Source organism: Gracilinanus agilis, chromosome 3 (assembly GCF_016433145.1).
Source record: "Gracilinanus agilis isolate LMUSP501 chromosome 3, AgileGrace, whole genome shotgun sequence".
NCBI classification, from domain to species: Eukaryota; Metazoa; Chordata; class Mammalia; order Didelphimorphia; family Didelphidae; genus Gracilinanus; species Gracilinanus agilis.
The window spans coordinates 487298957-487321146 of NC_058132.1; the positions used below are offsets into that span (position 1 = coordinate 487298957).

Consider the following 22190-nt stretch of genomic DNA (forward strand, 5'->3'; position numbering starts at 1 on the left):
CCGAGTAATAAAGCTTTAATACACATGGGGACTTCTGTACTCCATAATTATTATTATTTTCTATTGCTTATTATATTCAAAAGAAAAAGCCTGATATTGTTCTTATTAATTGTATTTTGTTAAGAGTATATTAAGAATTGATTTAAAAAATTACTTTGTGATATTTTTATGGCCCGTTATTCAGATCACCAATTAGCCTATCAGGTTAATTAATTATATATGCTCACTGATCTGTCATGCCTTTTAGGAAAAAAATTTTTTTCATTTTACAAAGGTGTGAAAATGGTAATTAATTTGATGTGTTGCTTTTTTTAATGATTCCATTTGAGCTAATCTTAACAAATTTTTATTCTTTTTTCCTAATCTGCTTTACTAGACTTTAGAGCAAAGCTTACAAATACAACCTAATCCATTGTCCAAAAGAATGCTAATTAATTTTGGTTTCTGTTTGCAGAGTATTCGACCCACACCACAAAATGAAGCTATAACTGTACACTTTAAGCCAATCACATTAAAAGCTTCAGAAAGTAAATACACCAAAGTCGCAAGTATTAGTTTTGATGGTAAGTATTAAGCATTTTTCTCCCAAAATATAATGGTGTTTTCTTGACTAACCAGGGTAAAAAACAAACTAGATATGCTGATACTTCAAAAATTGATGTTGCTATTGGAGTCACATCTGGCATTCTCTTGAATAGGATTATTGTAAGGACATTCTAAGACATTATAGATATTTCTTGAGAACCATCAGTGACTTTTGAAATGATTCATGAAAAAGAAGGCAGTACCTACCTTAAAATAATGTTTACAACAAAAAACAAAATAATTTTTAATTCTTTAGGCTATGTTTGATAGTTTTGTGGTCAAGGCCAACAATTTGTTCTAGGTAAAGAAGGATGACTAAAAGATTATAAGTAGAGTCAACTCTTATGAAAGTTAGTATTTCATGGGAAAATGGATATGAAAAAAGTCTAGCATGTGACCTATTCCAATGAGATCGTCTCAAAAATATTTCTCAGTGAAGCCAGAGAGAAATCAACAAATAGATTGATAATGAAATCCATTTTTTGGTGTTTTTTTTAGTTTTTTCCCCCATGGTCTGTCTCATTATTAATGCCTTTGGAGCTGAACACCTCATCACCTTAAATGGGATATGAGGAAGGAATACTGGCTCCTAAGAAATGAAACTGGAAAATGTGATTGATTAGACCAAGTCAATAAATCCATGTGATTTTTGAAAAAAATATTTATTTTCAAGATATCTCAGAAAGGTACAAATACCACGACTAAAATTTCTAGTAAAACAGTTACATTAAAAACACCTAGTTATTGCTAGAATAAAATAAGTTGTGACTTCAGTTGGCATGCTTCACATTGTGAACACCACTATCAATAGGAAGTTTCTTAAATTTGTCAGAAGCTTAGAGGTACTTAGTGAAGATGTGGGGCAGTCTTATCCATGGAATATTTTCAGACCTTGCTTTGCTAATCAGGATTATTATGATGCTTTTTAGTAATCAATGCACATTGTTCTAACAAGGAATTTATTGACTTCTATTGTAGCCATGGAATCTGTATTGTTAAAGGCAAATAGCTAACTGATTTCTAATTTAATCCATAACTTGTTTTTATGCAGTAATCAGTATTGAATTGAAATTTCTTGAAGGATTTGTATTTAAATGTACATAGATTATGCTTTTGGCAAATGTTTGAATTTTTAAATAATATTTTTATTACCTTGGGACCAATTTTTTTTATTTTTTTCCTTGCCAAAATCTGCCCTTGAAATTTAAAGAAATCAATGGAATAATGTTTTGTTAGAGCAGATTTACATTATATAAAGAGCTTTCTGAAAATTCATCCCATATGAAGTGCAATACCATATTCATTTATGAAACATAGTTTTTCTTTATATTTTCTGAGGTCAGTGATAATCTGATATCATTTAATAAACATTAAATGCTTACTGTATGCCAGATAATGAACTAACCCTATGGGATAAAAAAAGAGGCAAAAACCAGTCCTTTGCCCTTAAAAGGAACTTACAGTATAATGGAGGAGACACCATGCAAACAATTATTTTAAAAGCAAGCTATATATAGGATGAATGGGAAATAATTAACAGGGGGAAAGCACTGGAATTAAGAGGAGTTGGGGAAAGCTTCCTCTGTAGAAGGTAGGATTTTAGTTGAGAATTAAAGTAAGCCATGGAGGTTATAAGTAGGAGCAAAGAAGGAGATCGTTCCAGATATGGGGGACAGCCAGAAAAAAATGCCCAGATCCAAGAGATCCAGAACTAGTGTCACCAGATCAAAGACTACATGTCAGGAAGTAAAGTATAAGAAGCCCAGAAAAGTAGGAGGGGACTAGTTTATGTCAGGTTCTGAATGCCAAACAAAGCATTTCATATTTGATCTTGGAGGCAATAGGGAATCACTGAAGTTTATTAAGTATGAGGGTAACATGATCAAACCTATGCTTTAGGAAGATTACTTTAGTAGTGGAGTGGAAGATGGTTTGGAATGGAGATGGAATTGAGGCAGGCAGATTCATCAGTAGGTACAGGGTGATGAGGACCTATGCCAGAGTGCTGGCAAAGAGAAGGAAACATTCAAGAGATATGTTACAAAGGTGATAATGACAGACCTTGAGCGACAGATTTGATATGAAGGGGTGAGAAATAATGAGGAATCAAGAGTGAACTCTTAGAGATTGAAAGGATAGTATTGCCCTCTATCAAACCATGACAGATTAATGGACCAAACAATGAAAACTCTATTGGCATATAGAAATTAAATAGCAAACAATAAAAATGTTTGTGGAAGTCTGTTTTTTAAATCAAATTTTAAACTCTGTAAAAAGGAGCGTCCTAAATTAAAATATTTTCTTTTGTGACAAAGCACTTCACCAAATCCATTTGCAAATGTGGTGATCATTTTTTATAATTTATAATTCAAAAAGGTGACGATAAGACATAATTTTGTAGTTTAGCTGCAAGTAAGTGTCTAATGATTTGCTCTAAAGAATGTTAAGTATGGTCTTCCCAAATGTCTTTATTTTAGATGCACAATAAATTGCCTTAACAATAATTTAATGAAGTTTACAGCTGCTACAAGACCTGAGGTTGTTATAAACACCATCCATGAGAATAGCATGACCAAATGGAGCAAAATTTGCCTACACTCAAATTTTTAGTTAGCATTAAATAATAACTATGCTGCTAGCCACTTTGATCATGCTACCTTTAATTTGTGTTACATGGAATACATGGAATGTTTTGTGGTTTTTTTGTTTTGTTTTGTTTTGTGGTTATCAGAAAAACCAAGACATCTGTCAGGTAACAGCAAAATTTCCAGGGTAAACTTTTCTTAATTGCTATGTCCATTTGTTCTTTACCTACCTGCTTTATTTTGTGTTGGAGCAAAACCAGGTTTTATTTCTCTTATGAAAAACAAGAAGTCATAATTCTAGATTACATTAAACAGACTAAAGAAAACATGTTATATAGAGAGGGCTCTTTTTTTCCTCTAAATTTTCAGCATTCAAGATGTGATTTTTAAAATACCTTACACTTTTTGCATAAGGTTTATTGGTGTGGTTTTCCTTTGTAAGCAGTGGGCTTATTATAGACTTTTTTGCTTAATTTCAGCATCAAAAGCAAAAAAACCATCTCAATTTTCTGGAAAAATAACTGTTAAAGCAAAAGAGAAGAGTTATTCTAAACTTGAAATTCCATATCAAGCAGATGTTTTAGATGGGTAAGTCTTCCACTAAATTCACCTTATTCCTTTTTTTCAGTTAAGTAGCTAATCTATTTCACCTCTCATTTCCTTGTGAAAATAGTATAATTGCTCTCAATAAGCATTTATTTTCATAACGGAAAAAATTGAAGATATATACCTATATAAGCATATCTTGAGATCACAGTTTTAAAGAAATCTTAATGATTCAGAGACATATAAAAAATACAGAATTTCGTAGTGTCTAGACCATTTGAATTTTTTTCTTTAATTCCTTTTTTACATTTGGACAGTCGTTTTATTTTATCTTTTTATATTTTTAAACCCTTACCTTCTGTTTTAGTATCAATATTAGTATTGGTTCCAAAGCAAAGGAGCAGTAAGGGCTAGGCCATGGGGGTTAAGTGACTTGTCCCAGGTCACAACAGGTAGGAAATGTCTGAGACCATATTAGAACCTAGGACCTCCCATCTCTAGGTCAGGTTCTCAATCCACTAAGCCATCCAGCTGCCTCCTGGGCAGTCATTATTTTATATAAATCTTTGGTTACCAATTATGATCCCAGGGGACTGATGTTGAAGTTTGCTATTCAGTGGCAAGACATGATTAAGGTCAGAGTGCAAAATGAATCATTTTTTTGTTTGAAATAGTAAAGGAAATTGTTTTGTTTGACCATGCATATTTATTTGAAATGGTTTTTTCCCAAGGCAAAGGAGGGGAAATTTATTTTTTGTTAACTTTTCTATCACCTGAAGCTAAACAAAAAGATAAAACTAAAGGCTTATATCTCTTGTTAAATCCTTAGTGTCGAAAAGAACAACTAGATTATTTCCCATTTTTTGTTAATAGGTTAAAGAATTAATGGGAAACCTGTAGTTAATCAAATTATAAAAATTCTTTTCAGCAAAAGATTCCTAGGTATATGGGTGTTAGAGAGAAATGATCAATTACAAATATTATGTGTTCCTATTATTCTGAAGAACGTAAATGCTGAAAACTCAGGAATATAAGTGTCCCTTAACATGGGTTTAAAACAGCGTTGTTGTTATTATTCCTTTGAAAATAGATACTTGGGATTCGATCATGCTGCCACATTATTTCACATCCGAGACAGTCCTGCTGATCCTGTGGAAAGACCAATTTATCTTACTAACACTTTCAGTTTTGCAATCCTCATTCATGATATAATGTTACCAGAAGAAGCCAAAACAATGTTTAAAGTAAGTCTGAGCACTAGTGATTCTTAATTTGGTTGGGGGCAGGAATTGGGGAGTAAAAAAGACAAAAGGGAGAAGAGAGAGAGAAATAAGCAAAAGGTTAAAAAAGAAACGGCATAGCAGAAAGAGTGATTAATAATTGTTGCTGATATATTAACATTTGTTTTCTATCTCTGCATTACAGGTACAGAATTTCAGCAAACCAGTCTTAATACCTCCAAATGAATCAAGATACATTTTTACCCTATTTTTCATGCCTTCAACATCCTCTGTACACATAGATAGTAATATTTTGCTTATTACCAATGCTTCAAAATTTAATTTACCCGTACGGGTATACACAGGCTTTTTAGATGTAAGTATCTTGTTTTTCTTAAAATCTACATCCTTCCTGAATATAAAAAGATCCATCACGCAATTACTTTGAAAATTTATTGACATTTCATCCTTCCTTCACTTTATTCCTTGACTGGGCTTTTTTTCTTCCCAAGTGTAGTCATTCCACACAGTTAGGAACTTGTGCTGCTTTAGCCACCCAAGTAGATCACATAGTCACGCCCTCATTTCAAGTATGAGAATATTGAGCCTACAGGTTAAATGGCAGAATAGAGGAACAGAATCCAAAGTGACTTGATAGTGGTCTCCTCAACAGTAATAGGAAAGTTAAGAGGAAAGAAGAGTTTTTAGGATAAAGATAATAAAATGTATACAGGATTTCCTGTTTCAAATAGCCAATCAGCATTTAAAGATGTGAAACGGCAAATTAGGAGAGACTGGGAATAAAATAGGACAAGTAGATCTGAGAATCTGCATAGAAATGATGTTTGGATCCATGGAAGATGATAGTCCCTCTTCTCAAGGAGCTCACAGTCTAATGCCTGAGTTGTATCTTAATGGAAAAAAGAATCTGTGAAGCATTGGTGAGGAGGGACTGCATTCCAGGAATAAGACAATCAGGATAAAGATGTGGATACACAAGGGGTACCGTTTTTGAAGAACAGAGGGAGGGTCAGTTTGTATTAACTGTGGGATAAGGGGAAATTAATGGATTGTCAGCCTGGGATGATAGATTAGGGTTGGGTTTTTAAGAACTTTTAAAACCTAATCCAAAGAATATCTATTTTATCCTAGCATGAGTAAAGAGCCACTGGAGTTTTTTAATAGAAGTGTTACATTTTCAAATTGATGAGTAAGATAAATCACTTTGTTAGCTCTTAAGAGAATGGATTAGAGAGGCTTGAAGGAAGGATACCAATAAAAAGAGGGCATTGTGGTAATATAGGCAAACTGTAGTAAAGGTCTACACTAAGGTGGTGGTTTTGTTTAGATGCATCAGAAAAGGGGCCTGGGAATGAGTAATCAAACACATAAAAGGAAAATTTGGAGAGAAGAGTGTCATGAATGTCCAAAGAGGAGGTACTATCCAGGAGGAGATAGACTAGTCCAAAATATCAAATGAAGCAGAAAGGTCAAGAAGAATGAGAGCAGAGAATTGATCATCTGAGTTGGCTTTTAAGAGAATACAACTTTAGAGAGAATAGTTCCCATCAGATGGTTGGTTTACAAGCCAGCTTGCAAAAAAAAAAATGGCTAAGGAGTGAGAGGAAAGGAAGGGAAGACAGCAAGTTTAAATAGCTTTTTTCAAGAAGTTAATCTAAGAAAGGAAACAGTAGCTTGAGGGGCTGTTAGGAGCCAGGTGTAATGTGTTTAGTTTGTTTTTTTTTAAAGAATTAAAAACTTGGGCATGTTTGAAGGCAAAAGGGAAGGGAATCAGTAAGGGAAAACTGAAAATTAGATGGCGGGGGTGGGGATATTTGAGAAGACAGTCTTACAAACAATAAGCAAATTTTTAGTGTGTAAAATAAATCCTTATTAATCTTCAGCATTTCTATATAATTTTTTGAAGAAATACAGAAAGTATAAAATACTTGGGAGTCTACCTTCTAAGATACACAAAGGAACTATGTAAATATAACTAGAAAAAACTATTTACAGAAATGAATATAGATTGGAAAAATATTAATTGTTCATAGGTAGGAAGATCCATGTTATGGGCGGTATGGTGAGTGAGGTGGGAAGCTTGGGTGAACACTGAGTTGTGATAGTAAAAACTGATCCCACAAAGTATATGGAGCTCAGCTGAATACACACACACTTCCCTTACTAGTGCCCATGACTAAGTGATCAAGTGAGAAGCTGTGAATTGGATCATACAGCTTCTCTGAACCCTTATCATGGGTTTAACTTGATGGGTAACACCTATGACTGCAATTTGATCTTGTTTGAGTAATCCCTTCCCTTTAGATCCAAAGAATATGGTAGTGAACTTTAGAATAATAACAGCATTCAACTAGGTAAGTTTTTAGGATTTAATGGTAAAAAACTCAGGGGAAGGATCAGGGATTGAAGGAAAGAGGTGTTGGGAAACTACACATAGACTAAGGATGATCAGGTTTGGCAATCACAGATTGTTCAGGTTAAGATTGTCTGCTGGAAACATAAGAAAAACAACTGCTTGAACGCATGGGTTGGGGTGGACATGATTGAGGATGTAGACTCGAAACTACCACACCAATGCAACTACCAACAATTTGGAAATAGGTCTTGATCAAGAACACATGATAAAACCAGTGGAAATGTGTGTCGGCCATGGGTGGGAGGAATGCGGGGGTGAAGGGGAAAGAAGGAGCATGAATCATGTAACCATGTTAAAAATGAATATTAATAAATGTTTAAAATTAAAAAAAAAAAAAGATTGTCTGCTAGAGAGGTTCCCCTCTCTGTGGCACTCTGGCCAGGCCAGGCACCTTTGGCCCTGACCAGGTACGTGGTATTCTTCCTTGATGATAAATAACCGATGTACAGCACAGCTCTGTTCAGAAGTTGAGGATGTGATAATTTGTGGAACAGGACACAGGTAACCTAAGCAGGTTGGTTGGCCTACCCACCCAGCCACCCGGGTCCCCTTCTCATGAGTGAGAGAGCCCCCTGATCCAGTCTCTGCCTTTTATAGTCCTGGCAGTAACTTTTTTTGCCCCCTAGTTCATGGCATCTGGGTAAGTTCTACATTCTAAAACTGTTGGTTGTCACTCATCTTGTTCTCCAGTTGCTTATCAGAAATTGATATTATATCCATTATAATAAAAATGACAATAATAACCTGTATTAATTATTTAGTGCCTAATACTAATTCAGGTCAGATACTAATCAGACTACCAAAGGGTTACTTTGTAGAACTAGAAGAAATAATAAAATTCATAAAGTTTTAAAAGGTTGAAAATTCCAAAAGAAATTGAAATGAAGGGAACCTAGTAATACCAGGTCTCAAACTTATTGCAAACATATTGCAAAGCAATAATTATTTAAAACTGTTGGGTACTGGTTTAAAAATAAATTAATCTGCGGAACAGATTAGATATATAGTATATATGAAAGCTAATGTATCTAATACCCTAATATTCAGTAAATACAAAAACCCTAGCTATTAGGATAAGGACTTACTATTTGACAGAAATTGCTCGGGAAATTGGACTTGAAATAAGCTAGATTTAGATCAATACCTCTCACCTCATATAAAGATAAATTCTAAATAGATACATGCCCTATCTATAAAAGATCACATCATAAACAAATTAGAGAAATGGGAGAAGGTGGGGGGGAAAGGGAGGTATCTATCAGATGTATGAATATGAGACATCACCAGAGAAGAAACAGAGAGGGTTAAAGATGATAAAAATAACTAGTTTACCAAAAAAATTAAGGGATTTTTTTTCTTTCACAAATTAAATAAAGTTAAAATTAAAGGGAACGCATTTAGTGGGGGGGGGGAATCTTTTCAGGGTCTCATTTCCAAGATATGTAAGGGACTAAATGAAATGTACAAGAATCATTTCCCAGTTGGTAAACAGCATAAGGATACGGACAGACATTTCTCAAGGAAGTAATCTCCAATTATCTTTAGCCATGGGCAGCTAGGTAGTGCTGTAGAGTCCTGGGTTGGAAATCAGGAAGACTTCCTGAGTTTAAATACGGCTCCTGACATATGATCTATATGATCTTGGGCAAGTCTTTTAACCTGTTTGCCTCCATTCTTCTTCTGTAAAATGAGAGAAAGAATTTGCAGATTGTTCAAGTATCTTTGCCAAGAAAATCCTAACTGAGGTCACAAAGGATGTCAAAAGTTCAGGGTTCACTTGTGGCAGTCCTGCTGTATAACTCTAGGCACATCACTGAAACTCACATTACCTGAGGCAATTATAATTACTAAAAGTTGCCAGACAAATACATGAACTGCTAGGTGGCTCAATAGAATGCCAGACCTAAAGTCAGTAAGACTCCTCTTCCTTGTACCTAGGAAATAAGTCAATTCCACAAGTGTTTATTAAGCTCTTAGTAAGTGCCTAACATACTCAACCCTGGGAATACAAATGTAAGCAGAGAGAGAGTCTCTGCCTTCAAGTACTCACTTTCTAATGGGGCGAGACTGAAAGTACCCTATTTGAGGGGTAATAAAGAAAGACCAGTGGAGAATTAGGGGTGTGACCTGGACTTGCATGAAATGGTTGGTCTGATCTTCCTCCTTAGGTCTGGGAAGAACCTAGCCAATCAGAGGGAGAGGCTTTGGCCAAGTGCACTTGTAATTTTAGAAGGGATGTATAGTTTCTCTGGTATGGAAGTCAAAGTCCTTTGGAGATGATTCAGGATGTAGCCTGGAAAGGAATTAAGGAGGTGCCTATCAGCTGAAGAATGGCAAAATAAGTTGTGTTTACATGAACATATTGGAATATGATTGTGCTGTAAGAAATGAGGAAACATGGGGACAGCTGGATGGTTCAGTGGATTGAGAGCAGACAAGAAGTCCTAGGTTTAAATCTGGCCTCAGACACTTCCTAGCTGTGTGACCCTGAGCAAGTCACTTAACCATCATTGCCTAGCCCTTACTGCTCCTCTGCCTTAAAACCAATACATAGTATTGATTCTAAGAAGGTTAAGGTTTTTTAAAAGAAAGGAGGAAACATAATTCAGTGAGATGTGGACTTAGTTGAATTGATGCAGAAGGAAGTCATCAGAACCAGAAGAATATTTAATGCTAATAATGTAAATATTATAAAAATGAACAATTTTGAAGACTTTTATAAACTGATGGAAGAATGAAATGAGGAGAACCAGGAAAATAATTTATATATTAGCAACAATACTGTAAAAGTAAGTACTTTGAAAGATGTTAGAACTAAGATCATTACAATGACCATCCATAATTCCAGAGGCTTGTATACACATATGTGATATGTGTATATTACATATATACCCATGCATATATACATAAACGTGTGTATGTACACATACATATGAGATATATTAAAGAAATTTGAGAAGATGGTAGAGAATGAGATCTAGTACAAAGGTATAAGGTTTGGCTTTGGTAAAAAAGAAAGGCTACCTCATTATTGGAGGCAAAAGGAAGGGAATGGAAGTTAATGTTGAGGGATTTTATGATGAGAAAAGGAAACAATGAATGGCCTCACACAGTAAACAAGATGTGAAGTCCTCAGCCGAGAGGCTTGAAGAGAAAAAGGTCTGGAATAGCATTGGTGGGGAAGTGAGTCAAAATCAATTTAGGAGGAATAAAAGGTTTAAATTGGGAATAGAAAGAAGTTAAGTCAGAGCGAGGTATTGTCCTGAGAAAGTACTGAGGGGCTGGAGGAGTCAAAGAGAGGTGAGAGAGAATTTGAATGATAGGGTGTTATGGTCAGAAAGATTTTCAAAAGGTTTTGGTCAAAGACAATAATGGTATGATCCAGAGCATGATAATTCCTCTGGATAACTGAAGTTAAATGTTAGAGTGGGTCTTGGGATTTGAGGATATTGGAGAATTCAGAGGATTCCAGTGTTTGAGGAAATATCAACATGTGTATTGAAATTAAGTGATACAAGGTCAATAATTAGAGAGGTGAGAGAAACTGTCAAGTGCCAAACTCCTTGAGAAAAGGGAGAATTATGGGGCCTGTAGACAGCAGCTACTATGATCTATAAAAGGTGAAAAATGCTAATGGGGTAAACTTCAAAGGAGAGGTTTCTAAGTGATAGTGGTGGTAAAAGAGCAAGTCTGAAAATGGCATTAGGAAGGACAGAGGATTCCAAGTCCCCTTCCAGGACCAATATGCCAGGAAGGTAAAGGAAGGTGCAACTAGTACTTGAGAGAATAGATACATAGTTATGTAGAGGTCTCCAGAATTCAACAAGAGCAAGTAAATGTAATTGAACAGAAATTTGTTTGTTCTGCAATAGGAATTGCAAGGCACAGTGGTGATGTGAACAGAATTGGAGTTGGATGTGGGTATGGTAATTTTGAAAAGGAAAGGAATGGGGAATAGGAGATTTAAGTTGAGGGTAGGTCACTCCTGGGTAGCTAGTTCAACATCAAAAATGGGTTTTGTCAGTGATAAGACATTTAAAAAGAGGCATTTAGCATCTGCTTTGCCACTGTACCTTAACAATTGGGCCTTTCCATCTGATTTGTAGCTGAATATGAAGAAATGGAAATGGAAATTATCTCAGCTTCTCCATTTATTTCCCCAATGCTTTGTAGTAAATGTTTAATAAGTGATTTTTTAAATTATTTTTTTATTGCCATCCAGTTGGGAAGGCAGTGTGGTACACTGAGAAGAGCACCAGATTTGAAACCAAAAATCCTATCCCTGCTACTTAATGCCTTTGTGACCAAGACAAAGTTTTGACCTCTCCAGGACTCATTTTTCACATTTGTAAAATGAAGGAACTGGACTAGATCGCCCTTTAGCTGTCTTCTAGCTCTAACTCTATGATCCTATAATCCAATGAAGAAAGAGTAACAAAGGGAATAGAGCTTGAGTCCATGTGAAGAATAGCAAATAATAGAATTAGCAAAGTTAGGAGGAAAGACTAGTTTTAGGGGAATGATAATTTGTTTGGACATGCTTAATTTAAGGTGCCAAAGAACATCTAGGTAGAAAAGTGAAAGATTTTCAGAGTGAAATTAGCAAGATCTTCCTCTTGTCCATTTTTATTTATTAGTGCCTTTACATATTTAGTGTTTGATTTTAAAAATTGTATGTGTAGAGTTCAAAAGACTACCTCAAATGTGCATTATATTCTGCCTGCATCTTCACACACTGACTTCTTTTTGTTTTTTGTTTTTTTAAAATAAAACCCTTACCTCCTGTCTTAAGTATCAGTTCTAAAACAGGAGCAGCAAAGACTAGGCAATCAGGCTTAAGGGACTTGCCCAAGGTCATATAACTAAGAAGTGTCTGAGATTAGAACTCAAGTCTTCTCGACTCCAAACTTGGCTCTCTATTCACTGGCCTACCTTGCTGACCCTTCTTACTACTGTTTATATGTGTCTATTAAAAAAAAAAAAGATAGGTAGGTAGGTAGCCAGCTAGGTTTGTAAGAGTTTCCTCTTCTGATTTATGTCATTTTTTACCTTACAAAAGTTCTGAATTAGAGCATCCATATAGGAAAAAAAGTATTTTGCATACTTTTATGGTGCTGCTTTATTTCTCTTGCTTATATATTTGGTAAAACTCATTGTATACTCTGTGTATATTTGTGTTTTGGAACTTGAACAAATGAATATTAAGCACTTAACATATTCTTCGATCCTTCCAGTACTTTGTGCTGTCCCCCAAAATGGAGGAGCGCTTCATTGATTTTGGGATACTCAGTGCTACAGAAGCAAGCAATATGTTATTTGCAATCATAAACAGCAATCCAATTGAGGTATAGCATTTTTTTTTTTAGAAAAACTCTAGGTTTTCACAGTTTAATAGTGAAGTCATTGCTTTTTATTTATATTTTCTTTCAAGTTGGCCATAAAAAGTTGGCATGTAATAGGAGACGGCCTAACAATAGAACTTTTAACTACAGAGAAAGGCAACAGAACTACTATTATCTCAATCCTTCCAGAATTGGAAAATTCCCCCATACCAGATCAATCTTCGGTAAGTACACTTTTATTAGCTCTTCTTTAATGTGAAGCTCTAAAGAAGACATTTATATACAAGTTGAGCACTTCAGATAATACTTATTTGATGACTCTGCCTTCAGATGTAAAGTTATATAGAAGCAAAATTATACATTCTCTGAAACACAAAAAGTAGTGTAGCAAAGGAGAAATTTGGATTGTTGTTAAATCTCCTGTTTTCAAAGGGCAGTTTATCAAGCAAAATTAGATCTCTCCCTGAAAGTTAGCTAAAAATATTTAATTGATTCAGTGGTATTTGTATCTGATTAGCTAAGGTGGTTAAAACACATTGTTAATGCAGCTGATATCCTGAGAATTAGGTGTTATGTCATGAGTTAATGACTTGCCATAGTCACTGCCAAATCTGTTTTCTCATATTATTAATTGATAAGTGCCACTTTATAAAACAGAAGAACTTAGTTAATCATACAGGTGGGTAAATGAGTGTGCTTGCACATACATACTTCCTCTCATTCTGACACCAACACCTCAATGCTAAAATGGTAAAGGAAAAATTGAAGTTACCATTCTTAACAGTAGTGTCTAGTCCTATAGTCTTGACAGTAAAAACAGGAAAGTACAATTTAAATTACTTCTTATACATTATCTGGGATTGTGTTTTTGAAATGCTACAAAACAACATTAGCAAGACTCTAAGAACAGAACTTTTGTAATTTGCTGCCAAAGGTCTTTTCTTAGATAGAGGAATTACTGAGATTTTAATGAATTTAAACAAAAGTCATTTGAAAAAAATCAGAATTTGGAATTTTAGTATTCTATTGATTGTCCTAATTTTTATATAAAATTAACATTACTCTGGGGCAGAGGGCTAAGAAGTCTGTAATAATGGATGTATAGGCATTTACCTTTAATAGCCTCTCTCTTGAAACTTATTCTTCCTTTTAAAACTCTTAAGGTCGCTTTCTGTGTATATAAGTACAGGTAAACATCCCACAAAGATCATTATTTTGACATATTAAATCACTGTTCCACCCTTATACCTTAAGGTTGAACAGCAAATGGTCATTATAGCATTCTTACTTTAGTAGAGAATCTGCTGAGAAGGACTGATGATGCATTTTATTTCTTCCACATAACAGGTAATATTAACTTCTGGCTATTTTGCTATATTCAGAGTCAAATTAATTGCAAAAGAACTTGAAGGAATTCACGATGGAGCTATACAGATAACAACAGATTATGAGGTAATGCTACATGTGAGAGGAATTTTCCTGAATTAGGTTTTTTGGAAATTTTTTTCCTCTTCACCGTTTTAACTATATTTTGGAATTTTAAGAAAGCCTAAGAAATTGTGCTCTATTGAAAAGTTAGGATGAGCTAGTATATATTTGGAAGCTGCTAGGTGGCTTAATAGATAGAATGCTGGGCCTGAAGTCAGGAAAACCTGAGTTCAAATATGGCCTCAGACATTTTCTAGCTGTGTGACTCTGGGGTAGGTCAATTAACTACAGATTGCCTGACAGAAGAATCCATTGGAAAAGGAAATGGCAAACCATGCCAGTATCCTTGCCAAGAAAACTCCATAGATAAATGCTTTTGATAAAGCATCTTGATATATTTCTGATAAATTTTTAAGGACTTTGAAATAATCTTACTGTCTTTGGGTAGTTATGCAGTGTTAGAGCCAAGAGACTGCTGTCTAATTCTTCCTGCCTATTTCTGTAAAATGAGAGAAAATGGTCGACTAATGATTTGTTGGAATAAAAATCTCTTGTCAGATTTTTACATACGGTTGAACTGTCTTGTCAATGGGTTCAAGGCCATGATAGAAATCTTACTATCATTTAACTAATGTAAAATAATCTTTCCTAAAGAATTATACTTGGTAATTGTTAACTATGATTGGTTTTGCATATGTTTTCCAGTTAGAATGTGATCTCCTTAAGTATAAGAAGTGTCTTGATTTTTTTGCATGACTGCCTAGCGTTTATCACAAAGTGTTTGATAAATGTGTTTTCATTCATTCATTCCAAAATCCAAGATAATTATTTTTTTAATGTAGCACACATAGTTGCCATACTAATTTAATAAGTTAATGTATATGAAGTATGCTTTGCAAACTTCCAAAGCTCTTTATAGTTATTATAATAGGGATACAGTATGGTGCAATGAAAAGAATGTTGTATTTTGGAGTTAAAGGAGTCAAGTTCAAATCCCAGCTCTGTTGATGTCTCCTACCTGCGGGACTGTGGAAAAGTTCCCTGATCTCTTAGTACCTTAATCTCTTCATTGACAAAATGAAGAGACTGGCCTTGATTATCTCTGAGGTCCCTTCCAGATTTAAGTTTATGATCTCCTGATGATTAGTTATTTATTTTAAATATATTAAAGTTTCAGCCCACTTTATGCTATTTTACGAGTACCCATATAAAAAAGGTGATCCTAGGTTTAGTTTCAATGAGCTAGAAAATTGTCGTATGAAAATTTTATCTCTGTTCCTTTCCTAGTATTTATTTTTTTTACTGTTCAAGTACAGATTATATGAGTTATTCACTTGAAAGTACTTTGAAATTCAGTTGTATTTTAGGCATATTTTATAGGGAAACCCTTGTAAAACTTAAAGCTCTATAAATATCAGCTATCATTAATTGCTAATCTTTAACAAGCTGAAGATGTTTGATAACTGACACCTTCAGATGATCAGAATAAAGCTTTGTGTATCACCATGGACTACTGACACATATTTACCAAAGCTTTCCTGAGTTCACTTTTAATCATCATCTTGTAAGAGTCAAGGCTAAACTAAAACTAAAAATGTTTTTTTTTTTTCCTGCATTTGCTTTTTTTTCTCCCACAGATCTTAACAATTCCTGTGAAAGCTGTGATTGCGGTGGGTTCCTTGACTTGCTCCCCAAAGCACATCGTTCTTCCACCTTCCTTTCCAGTAAGATAATTAAGATTAAAATATATTTCTTAGCCTTCCCCAACAATTTACCACTCTGTGCATTTTAAAAGTTGAACTCATTTCATAGTGGAAGAAATGTATATTAGGGAAAAATGAATTGTGCTTACAAACAACTTTTTAAAAATATCAATTCAAAATTCAGCAGGTCCAAAATAAAAATTTTTCTTCAAATTAAGCATTATACACTTATTTAATCTTCTGTCTTAACAATATCCTATAACTCTTTAACCTTCTCTCTACTCTATTTCCCAATTCTTGCTATATTTCTAACTGGCTAGGTGACCAGGTCCTTGCTCATGCTTGTTTAATTCATCTTTCCCCAAAATACAAGTTTTCTTCCTCCCCTTGTTTCTTTAACCACAAAGAAATACCAGAAGGGAAAAGTATGCTAATGAGGGAAAGAATGGACAAACCTCTTTTTAGAATCAAGGTGCCCTGTTTTACTATAAATTCAAATTCAGCTTCCAAATATATAATTCCTAGCTTATTGGACCATATTTTTAAAGAAATTTAAATGTACTTTAAATTATTAGCTACCAAAGAGTTTTGGACCACCTTGTTAGAGAATACTAGTAGTAACTTGGAAGTTCACAATACTTCAAACTTCCTATTATCAGCCTGGTGAACTTTTTCTGTATGCAGTCTTTTGAATTTAATCCTTGTTTGTTTCCAGTGACTTGTAGTAGTAGATAGCTTTGCCCATGCTTCCTTAACAATGAGCTTCATTCATTTGGTTTTTTTTTCCCTATCCATTCTCCTCAATCTACTAACTGTTGAACCAAAAATTAGAACTACAGTCTGATAATATTTTTCAAACTTCTAAAAATTCACCTGAAAAAAAATTAATAAAATTCAGTGATGAATAGAGACTGAAATGGGACTGCTCTCTTCAGCTTCATTTCAAGTTATAAAGCAGTAACCAAGAAAACTGTTAGCTCATGAATATCACTGATATTTTCACTTTCCCCATATTACAATATATGTTCCAATTTAACAAAATATCTGAAAACTTTATCTTAGCCTCTAATCAGTTTCTCTGTACACTAATGATATTTCTTCATTGAAAAGAAATATACAGAGGCAGCTCAGTGGCTTAGTAGATTGAGAGCCAGGGCCTAGAGACTGGAGGTCTCTGAGCTGAAATCTGGCCTCAGACACTTCCAAGCTCTGTGACCCTCACTTTTTGACTCCATTGCCTAGGCACTACCACTCTTCTACCTTGGAAACAATACATAGTATTGATTCTAAGTAAGGGTTTTTAAAAAAAATTTTTTTAAAGAAAAGTAATCTACTTTTCCTTTGAATAGAATATATCTAGACTTTTTGCCATAGTATGCAGTATAGGTATTTCAATATTTTCTGCAACAATACTAAACTGATAATGGCTTACAATAATTTTTTTAACTGTTTAAGTTCTTGTTTGGTTATATTCTCACCTTCATTATTTCATCCATCAAACCATGAAAAGAATATTTTATTAATTATTTTACTTAATTCAGCCAGACAAGGCAACAGTGATTTAGCCATTAATTTTCTCTAATCTTACTATCACTTTGAAAAGCTGTTTATTTATCCATTCACAAAATTGGCTAATAGATTTTGTTGATTGCTAAATATTCTTTGTCTTTTTTTTTTTTTTTTTTTTTTTTTTTTAGCAAATGCTTGCCTTTTCTAAAGTATGCATTGAAATAAAGTTGTACAGTAGTATACTGATGAGTTATTTTTTTCTAACTTCAGGGTAAAATAGTTCATCAGAGTTTAAATGTTATGAGTTCCTTCTCACAGAAGGTAAAAATACAGCATATACGTTCATTGTCAGAAGATGTGCGATTTTACTACAAGCGACTAAAGAGCAATAAAGAAGAATTAGAGCCAGGGAAGAAATCAAAGGTTTGAAAATTTTTTGATTTATTGAATCAATAGAATAATTTTAGCTTAATATTTACTTTTTGATTGCAGCAAGGTTGCACAGTAGTTCAAATTCAGACTCAAAATAGTAGCTGTGTGATCCTGGGCAAATCACTTAACCTTGTTTGCCTACATTTCTTTGTAAAATGAGCTAGAGAAGGAAATGGCAAACCAGTCCAATATCCTTGCCAAAAAAAAACCCAAATAGGGACATGAAGAGTCAGACGTAACTGAAATGATTGAACAGCAGTTTCTTTTTGTATCCTGTAGTTGGTTTGCATTTCTTTATGTTTCAACTTAGTTTTTAATGATTGGTTCTCTTTTTTATTTACAGATTGCAAACATTTATTTTGATCCTAGTTTACAGTGTGGGGATCATTGCTATGTTGGATTACCATTTCTGTCCAAATGTAAGTAACTTTAGATTATAGAAGGAAAAAAAAGATAATTTCTTCACCCCCACTCCACCATGTATTGAAGAAATTACTTAAAAGACAGTACTTTGGTTTTTGTGTATTTATGTGTATTTGTAATTTAAAATAAATTGACTATTTTAGCTGAACCTAAAGTACAACATGGTCTAGCAATGCAAGAAGACATGTGGGATTCCGATTGGGATTTGCATGAAAACTTATTCAGAACATGGCTAGGAATAAAAGAAAATGCAGGTCACAGGTGAGTCTCTTTGTTTTAAGTGTCCTAATTCTCATTACATATTTAATCCTAGCCTCTATACTACTATGTCTTTTGTTACATCACTTTATTTGAATTATTGTATAAACTGAGGGATTACATCCAGTATTTTAAAAATAGTTAAGAAAGCAAATTAGGTTATCATTTTGACTAATATTTATTGGGAATATTACCTCTTATTTCCTCCAATCCCCTAGCTACCTCGTTGAAGCTAAAGGCATTGCTCCCTCTCCTGGCAACTCTCATTCCCCAGGTTTTCTGTTTTCACAATGACATTCCAGAAGAATTCAAACCTGTTTTTGGCAGGAAAACAAAAAACTGCCATCTTCTTGAAGATAAAGCTTTATTACACTATAAAAAACTGCTCTATTCATTTTTTTCTCCTGTGCCCAACCAGTTGCTTTTAGAGGCCCAGCAATTTTCTTCTAATCTCTTAATGCCATCCCACTACTCTTAATATGGTATCAATTGTACCATGTGTGTAGTACCCACCCTACCTCTGCCTTTATATTGGCAAGTCAAATATACAATAAGATAAAGAAGGATAACTTTAGAGTATTAGTAATACAACCTCTGTAGTACTATATTATGGATTAAGTTGACTTTTATGAATTAACTTTAGAATCTAAACACCATTGTAACATTGTTATTATGGGAGGAAGTGTTCTGAGTTTCATATACCTGATTTGTAAATGAACTTTTGAAATTGAGCCCTCTCATAAGTTGGAGCCTATGAATATTGCTGAAAAGATCACATTAATCATGTAGGATTACTCCCATCACCACCACCATTCTGGCTAATAAGATCACATATTTATGGCCTATAATATTTTTTTTCCAAACCCTTACCTTCCATCTTGGAGTCAGTATTGTGTATTGGTTCCAAGGCAGAAGAGTGATAAGGAATACACAATGGGGGTTAAGTGACTTGCCCAGGGTCACACAGCTAAGAAGTGTCTGAGGCCAGATTTGAACTGAGGACCTCCCATCTCTAGGTCTGACTCTCAATCCACTGAGCCACCCAGCTGCCCCACCTATAATGTTTTTTAATACCAATAAGAAAACTTAAGAATCACATAGTATAGCTGGCCAAAAATGCCTCTGTATTCTGCATCATCATGTCTTAACCCCTAATCTACATAGGCAAGATTTAAGAGAATTGTAATAACCCTTAATAATTGAAAATTAATCATCTAAAGCAGTGATTCCCAAAGTGGGTGTCACCGCCCCCGGTGGGTGCTGCAGCGATCCAGGGGAGCGGTGATGGCCACAGGTACATTTAACTTTCCTATTAATTGCTATTAAAATTTTTTTAAAAATTAATTTCCATTGGTGCTAAGTAATATTTTTTCTGGAAAGGGGGCAGTAGGCCAAAAAAGTTTGGGAACCACTGATCTAAAGCTACACAGATTCCTATTGAGATCTATGGAATTTATGCCACACCTCTATCTTAGGCCTGCCCTTTTTTATGGATACCTTGCTGTAAGATTAAAATTAATATCCAGTAACTCCAAGTATTATATTTTATAAGATTTATTAATAATAACTTGAAGTAGAAGAAATAAAAGAACAAAAGTAAAAACCTAAATAAAGAAGTTTTCCCAGCTGCTTTTGTGGGCAAAGAGCAAGGGGCGGGGTTACACACAACCTTTATCTCCAAAACATAAGGGCGTAACATGAGAAAGAACATGGGAAGCTGGGATTTTGAGTCCTGGGGAGCAGATTCTAATACGAATTAGTACTAATACTAATACAGTAATTGCATATACTGAGGATTCATTGAAAAAAATTTTCAAATATCTTAAGCGTTATAATATCTGATACTATTTTTAAGATTTGTAACTTTTGGATAGATTCCATTTTAAAATAACAGCAGAATAAAGTGATACAAGATAACAGTGAAATTAATACACTGTCAAAATACTAAAAGAGATAAAGCCTAAAATGTTATTAAAGCAGTAGAAAAGATTAGGAAATAAAATAAGCCTGTATTTTCAGGTGAAAGTTAATTTCGTAAAGTACGATTTTTGTACTCCGGAAATTTAAGTATTTTGTTCATACAGTACATTTCAAACTTTTTTTTTTTAGATTGACTACCATGTTTGAAGTGGATACAGACCTTCAGAAAAATGTCATATCAAAAATTACTGCAGAGCTATCCTGGCCTTCTATACTTGGTTCACCTCGAGTTTTGAGTTTCCCACTTACAAATATAAACAGCTCTTCTGTAAGTATTCAGAATGTACCACTTTTGGAAAAGCATAATTTTGTTATGGAATGTCTATTCCTTCCTGTAATTAGTAGAAATCCCAAGTTTGACCTTATGTTATTTTGTTTTAGGAAGAAAAAATTGTTTTAGAAAACCCAGCAGATGTTCCTGTTCATGTTCAATTTGTTCCCGTGGCTTTGTATTCCAATCCCTCAGCCTTTGTAGATAAACTACTAGAAAGGTAAATATTGTTTAAATAATTACGGTCTTTATATCTTAGTGACAAGCAGCTTGACATGATGGATAGAGCTCCATCCTCAAACCAGAGTCCAAGTCCCACCTCTGCCACATCTTGTCTATACCCGTGACCAGTCCTTTTACCACATCACTCAGAGCAACTCCTTAATGCTGTAAATGGCAAAAAAGGGACTGACTGTCATAATTAGAGGGGATTTTCCTACCTCTTCCAGTGACAGATCACAGACCTATGTCCATGACTCCATCTCTATTTGGTAACATTGGAACTCTTTAGGAAAATTTAGTATTGTGTTGACATTATGTAAAGGAAGCAGTTTTGAGTAGAAAGATAAAATAAATTTAAATCTGATACAATGTAAAGAACACTTAATATCTAGTCATCTGACCTGGGTTCAGCTCTCAACTGTGCTACTTACTGGCTTTAAAACCTTGGGAAAGTTAAGTTATTTGGGTCTCAGTTTCCTGTTACCGTCAAGGTCCATTTCAGCTCTAAAGATATGGTTCTATGCTATACTGGAATTTTTAGGGTGAGGCAATCAATATGTGATAGGAAAGTCTACTTGAACCCATGAAGAAAAATAAAAGCAAGTTTCATATTTAGCAGTTTTTATATTTTTGTAATTTTGATTAATCTGCAATATACTAGAAATATACTAGAAATAAATTTTAAGGTATAAACTTGATTGTTCTTTTGCTGAACTTACTGTTTTATGACACTATTTGCAAAGTAATGTGTATTTTTGTTTTAGGTTTAACTTGAGTAAAATGGCAAATCTCAATTTGAGAACATTAGAATTCCAAGTCTTCAGAAACTGTGTAAGTCTTTAACATTCATAATAAAATTCTAAGAAAATCACAATATCTGGAGTTACTACATACCATTTAAGAGAAAAATGTTTAAAAGCTCCTAGATTTGAATAAATTAAAATTTATTGGGCTCAATTGAACTAGAGAAATTGTTAAAAAAAGAGAATAAATTTATAAACTAATGACATAAAGGACTAGATAGTAATTATATAGAGAATGGAATATTTTTGCCCTTATATTTAAGTAAGAAAAATGAAATGTTTACAGACCTAAGAAAATGCCATTTAGGTATATCAAATTATACATTTCTTATTTAAATTAATTAAAAAACAAGTTCAATTAGTAAATTTCCCCAAAAAATTAAATTGTTGTTTATTTCCTTTCCAAAAGTCTCCATCTATAAAAGTTCATGATCTGTATCTGTTTG

General features: G+C 34.0%; 1 protein-coding gene across 1 annotated transcript in view; it reads left to right on the plus strand.

Moving 5' to 3' along the window:
• TMEM131 (transmembrane protein 131) overlaps window positions 1-22190 on the plus strand; it is a 256258-nt gene that overhangs the window by 204230 nt on the left and 29838 nt on the right. The window contains exons 12-25 of the mRNA XM_044669296.1: window positions 455-563; window positions 3650-3758; window positions 4807-4960; window positions 5142-5312; window positions 12608-12718; window positions 12805-12939; window positions 14063-14167; window positions 15781-15867; window positions 17626-17778; window positions 18131-18206; window positions 18354-18471; window positions 20578-20716; window positions 20830-20939; window positions 21706-21772. Coding sequence (XP_044525231.1) covers window positions 455-563; window positions 3650-3758; window positions 4807-4960; window positions 5142-5312; window positions 12608-12718; window positions 12805-12939; window positions 14063-14167; window positions 15781-15867; window positions 17626-17778; window positions 18131-18206; window positions 18354-18471; window positions 20578-20716; window positions 20830-20939; window positions 21706-21772 — 1644 coding nt within the window. The remainder of the gene's footprint in view (window positions 1-454; window positions 564-3649; window positions 3759-4806; window positions 4961-5141; window positions 5313-12607; window positions 12719-12804; window positions 12940-14062; window positions 14168-15780; window positions 15868-17625; window positions 17779-18130; window positions 18207-18353; window positions 18472-20577; window positions 20717-20829; window positions 20940-21705; window positions 21773-22190) is intronic.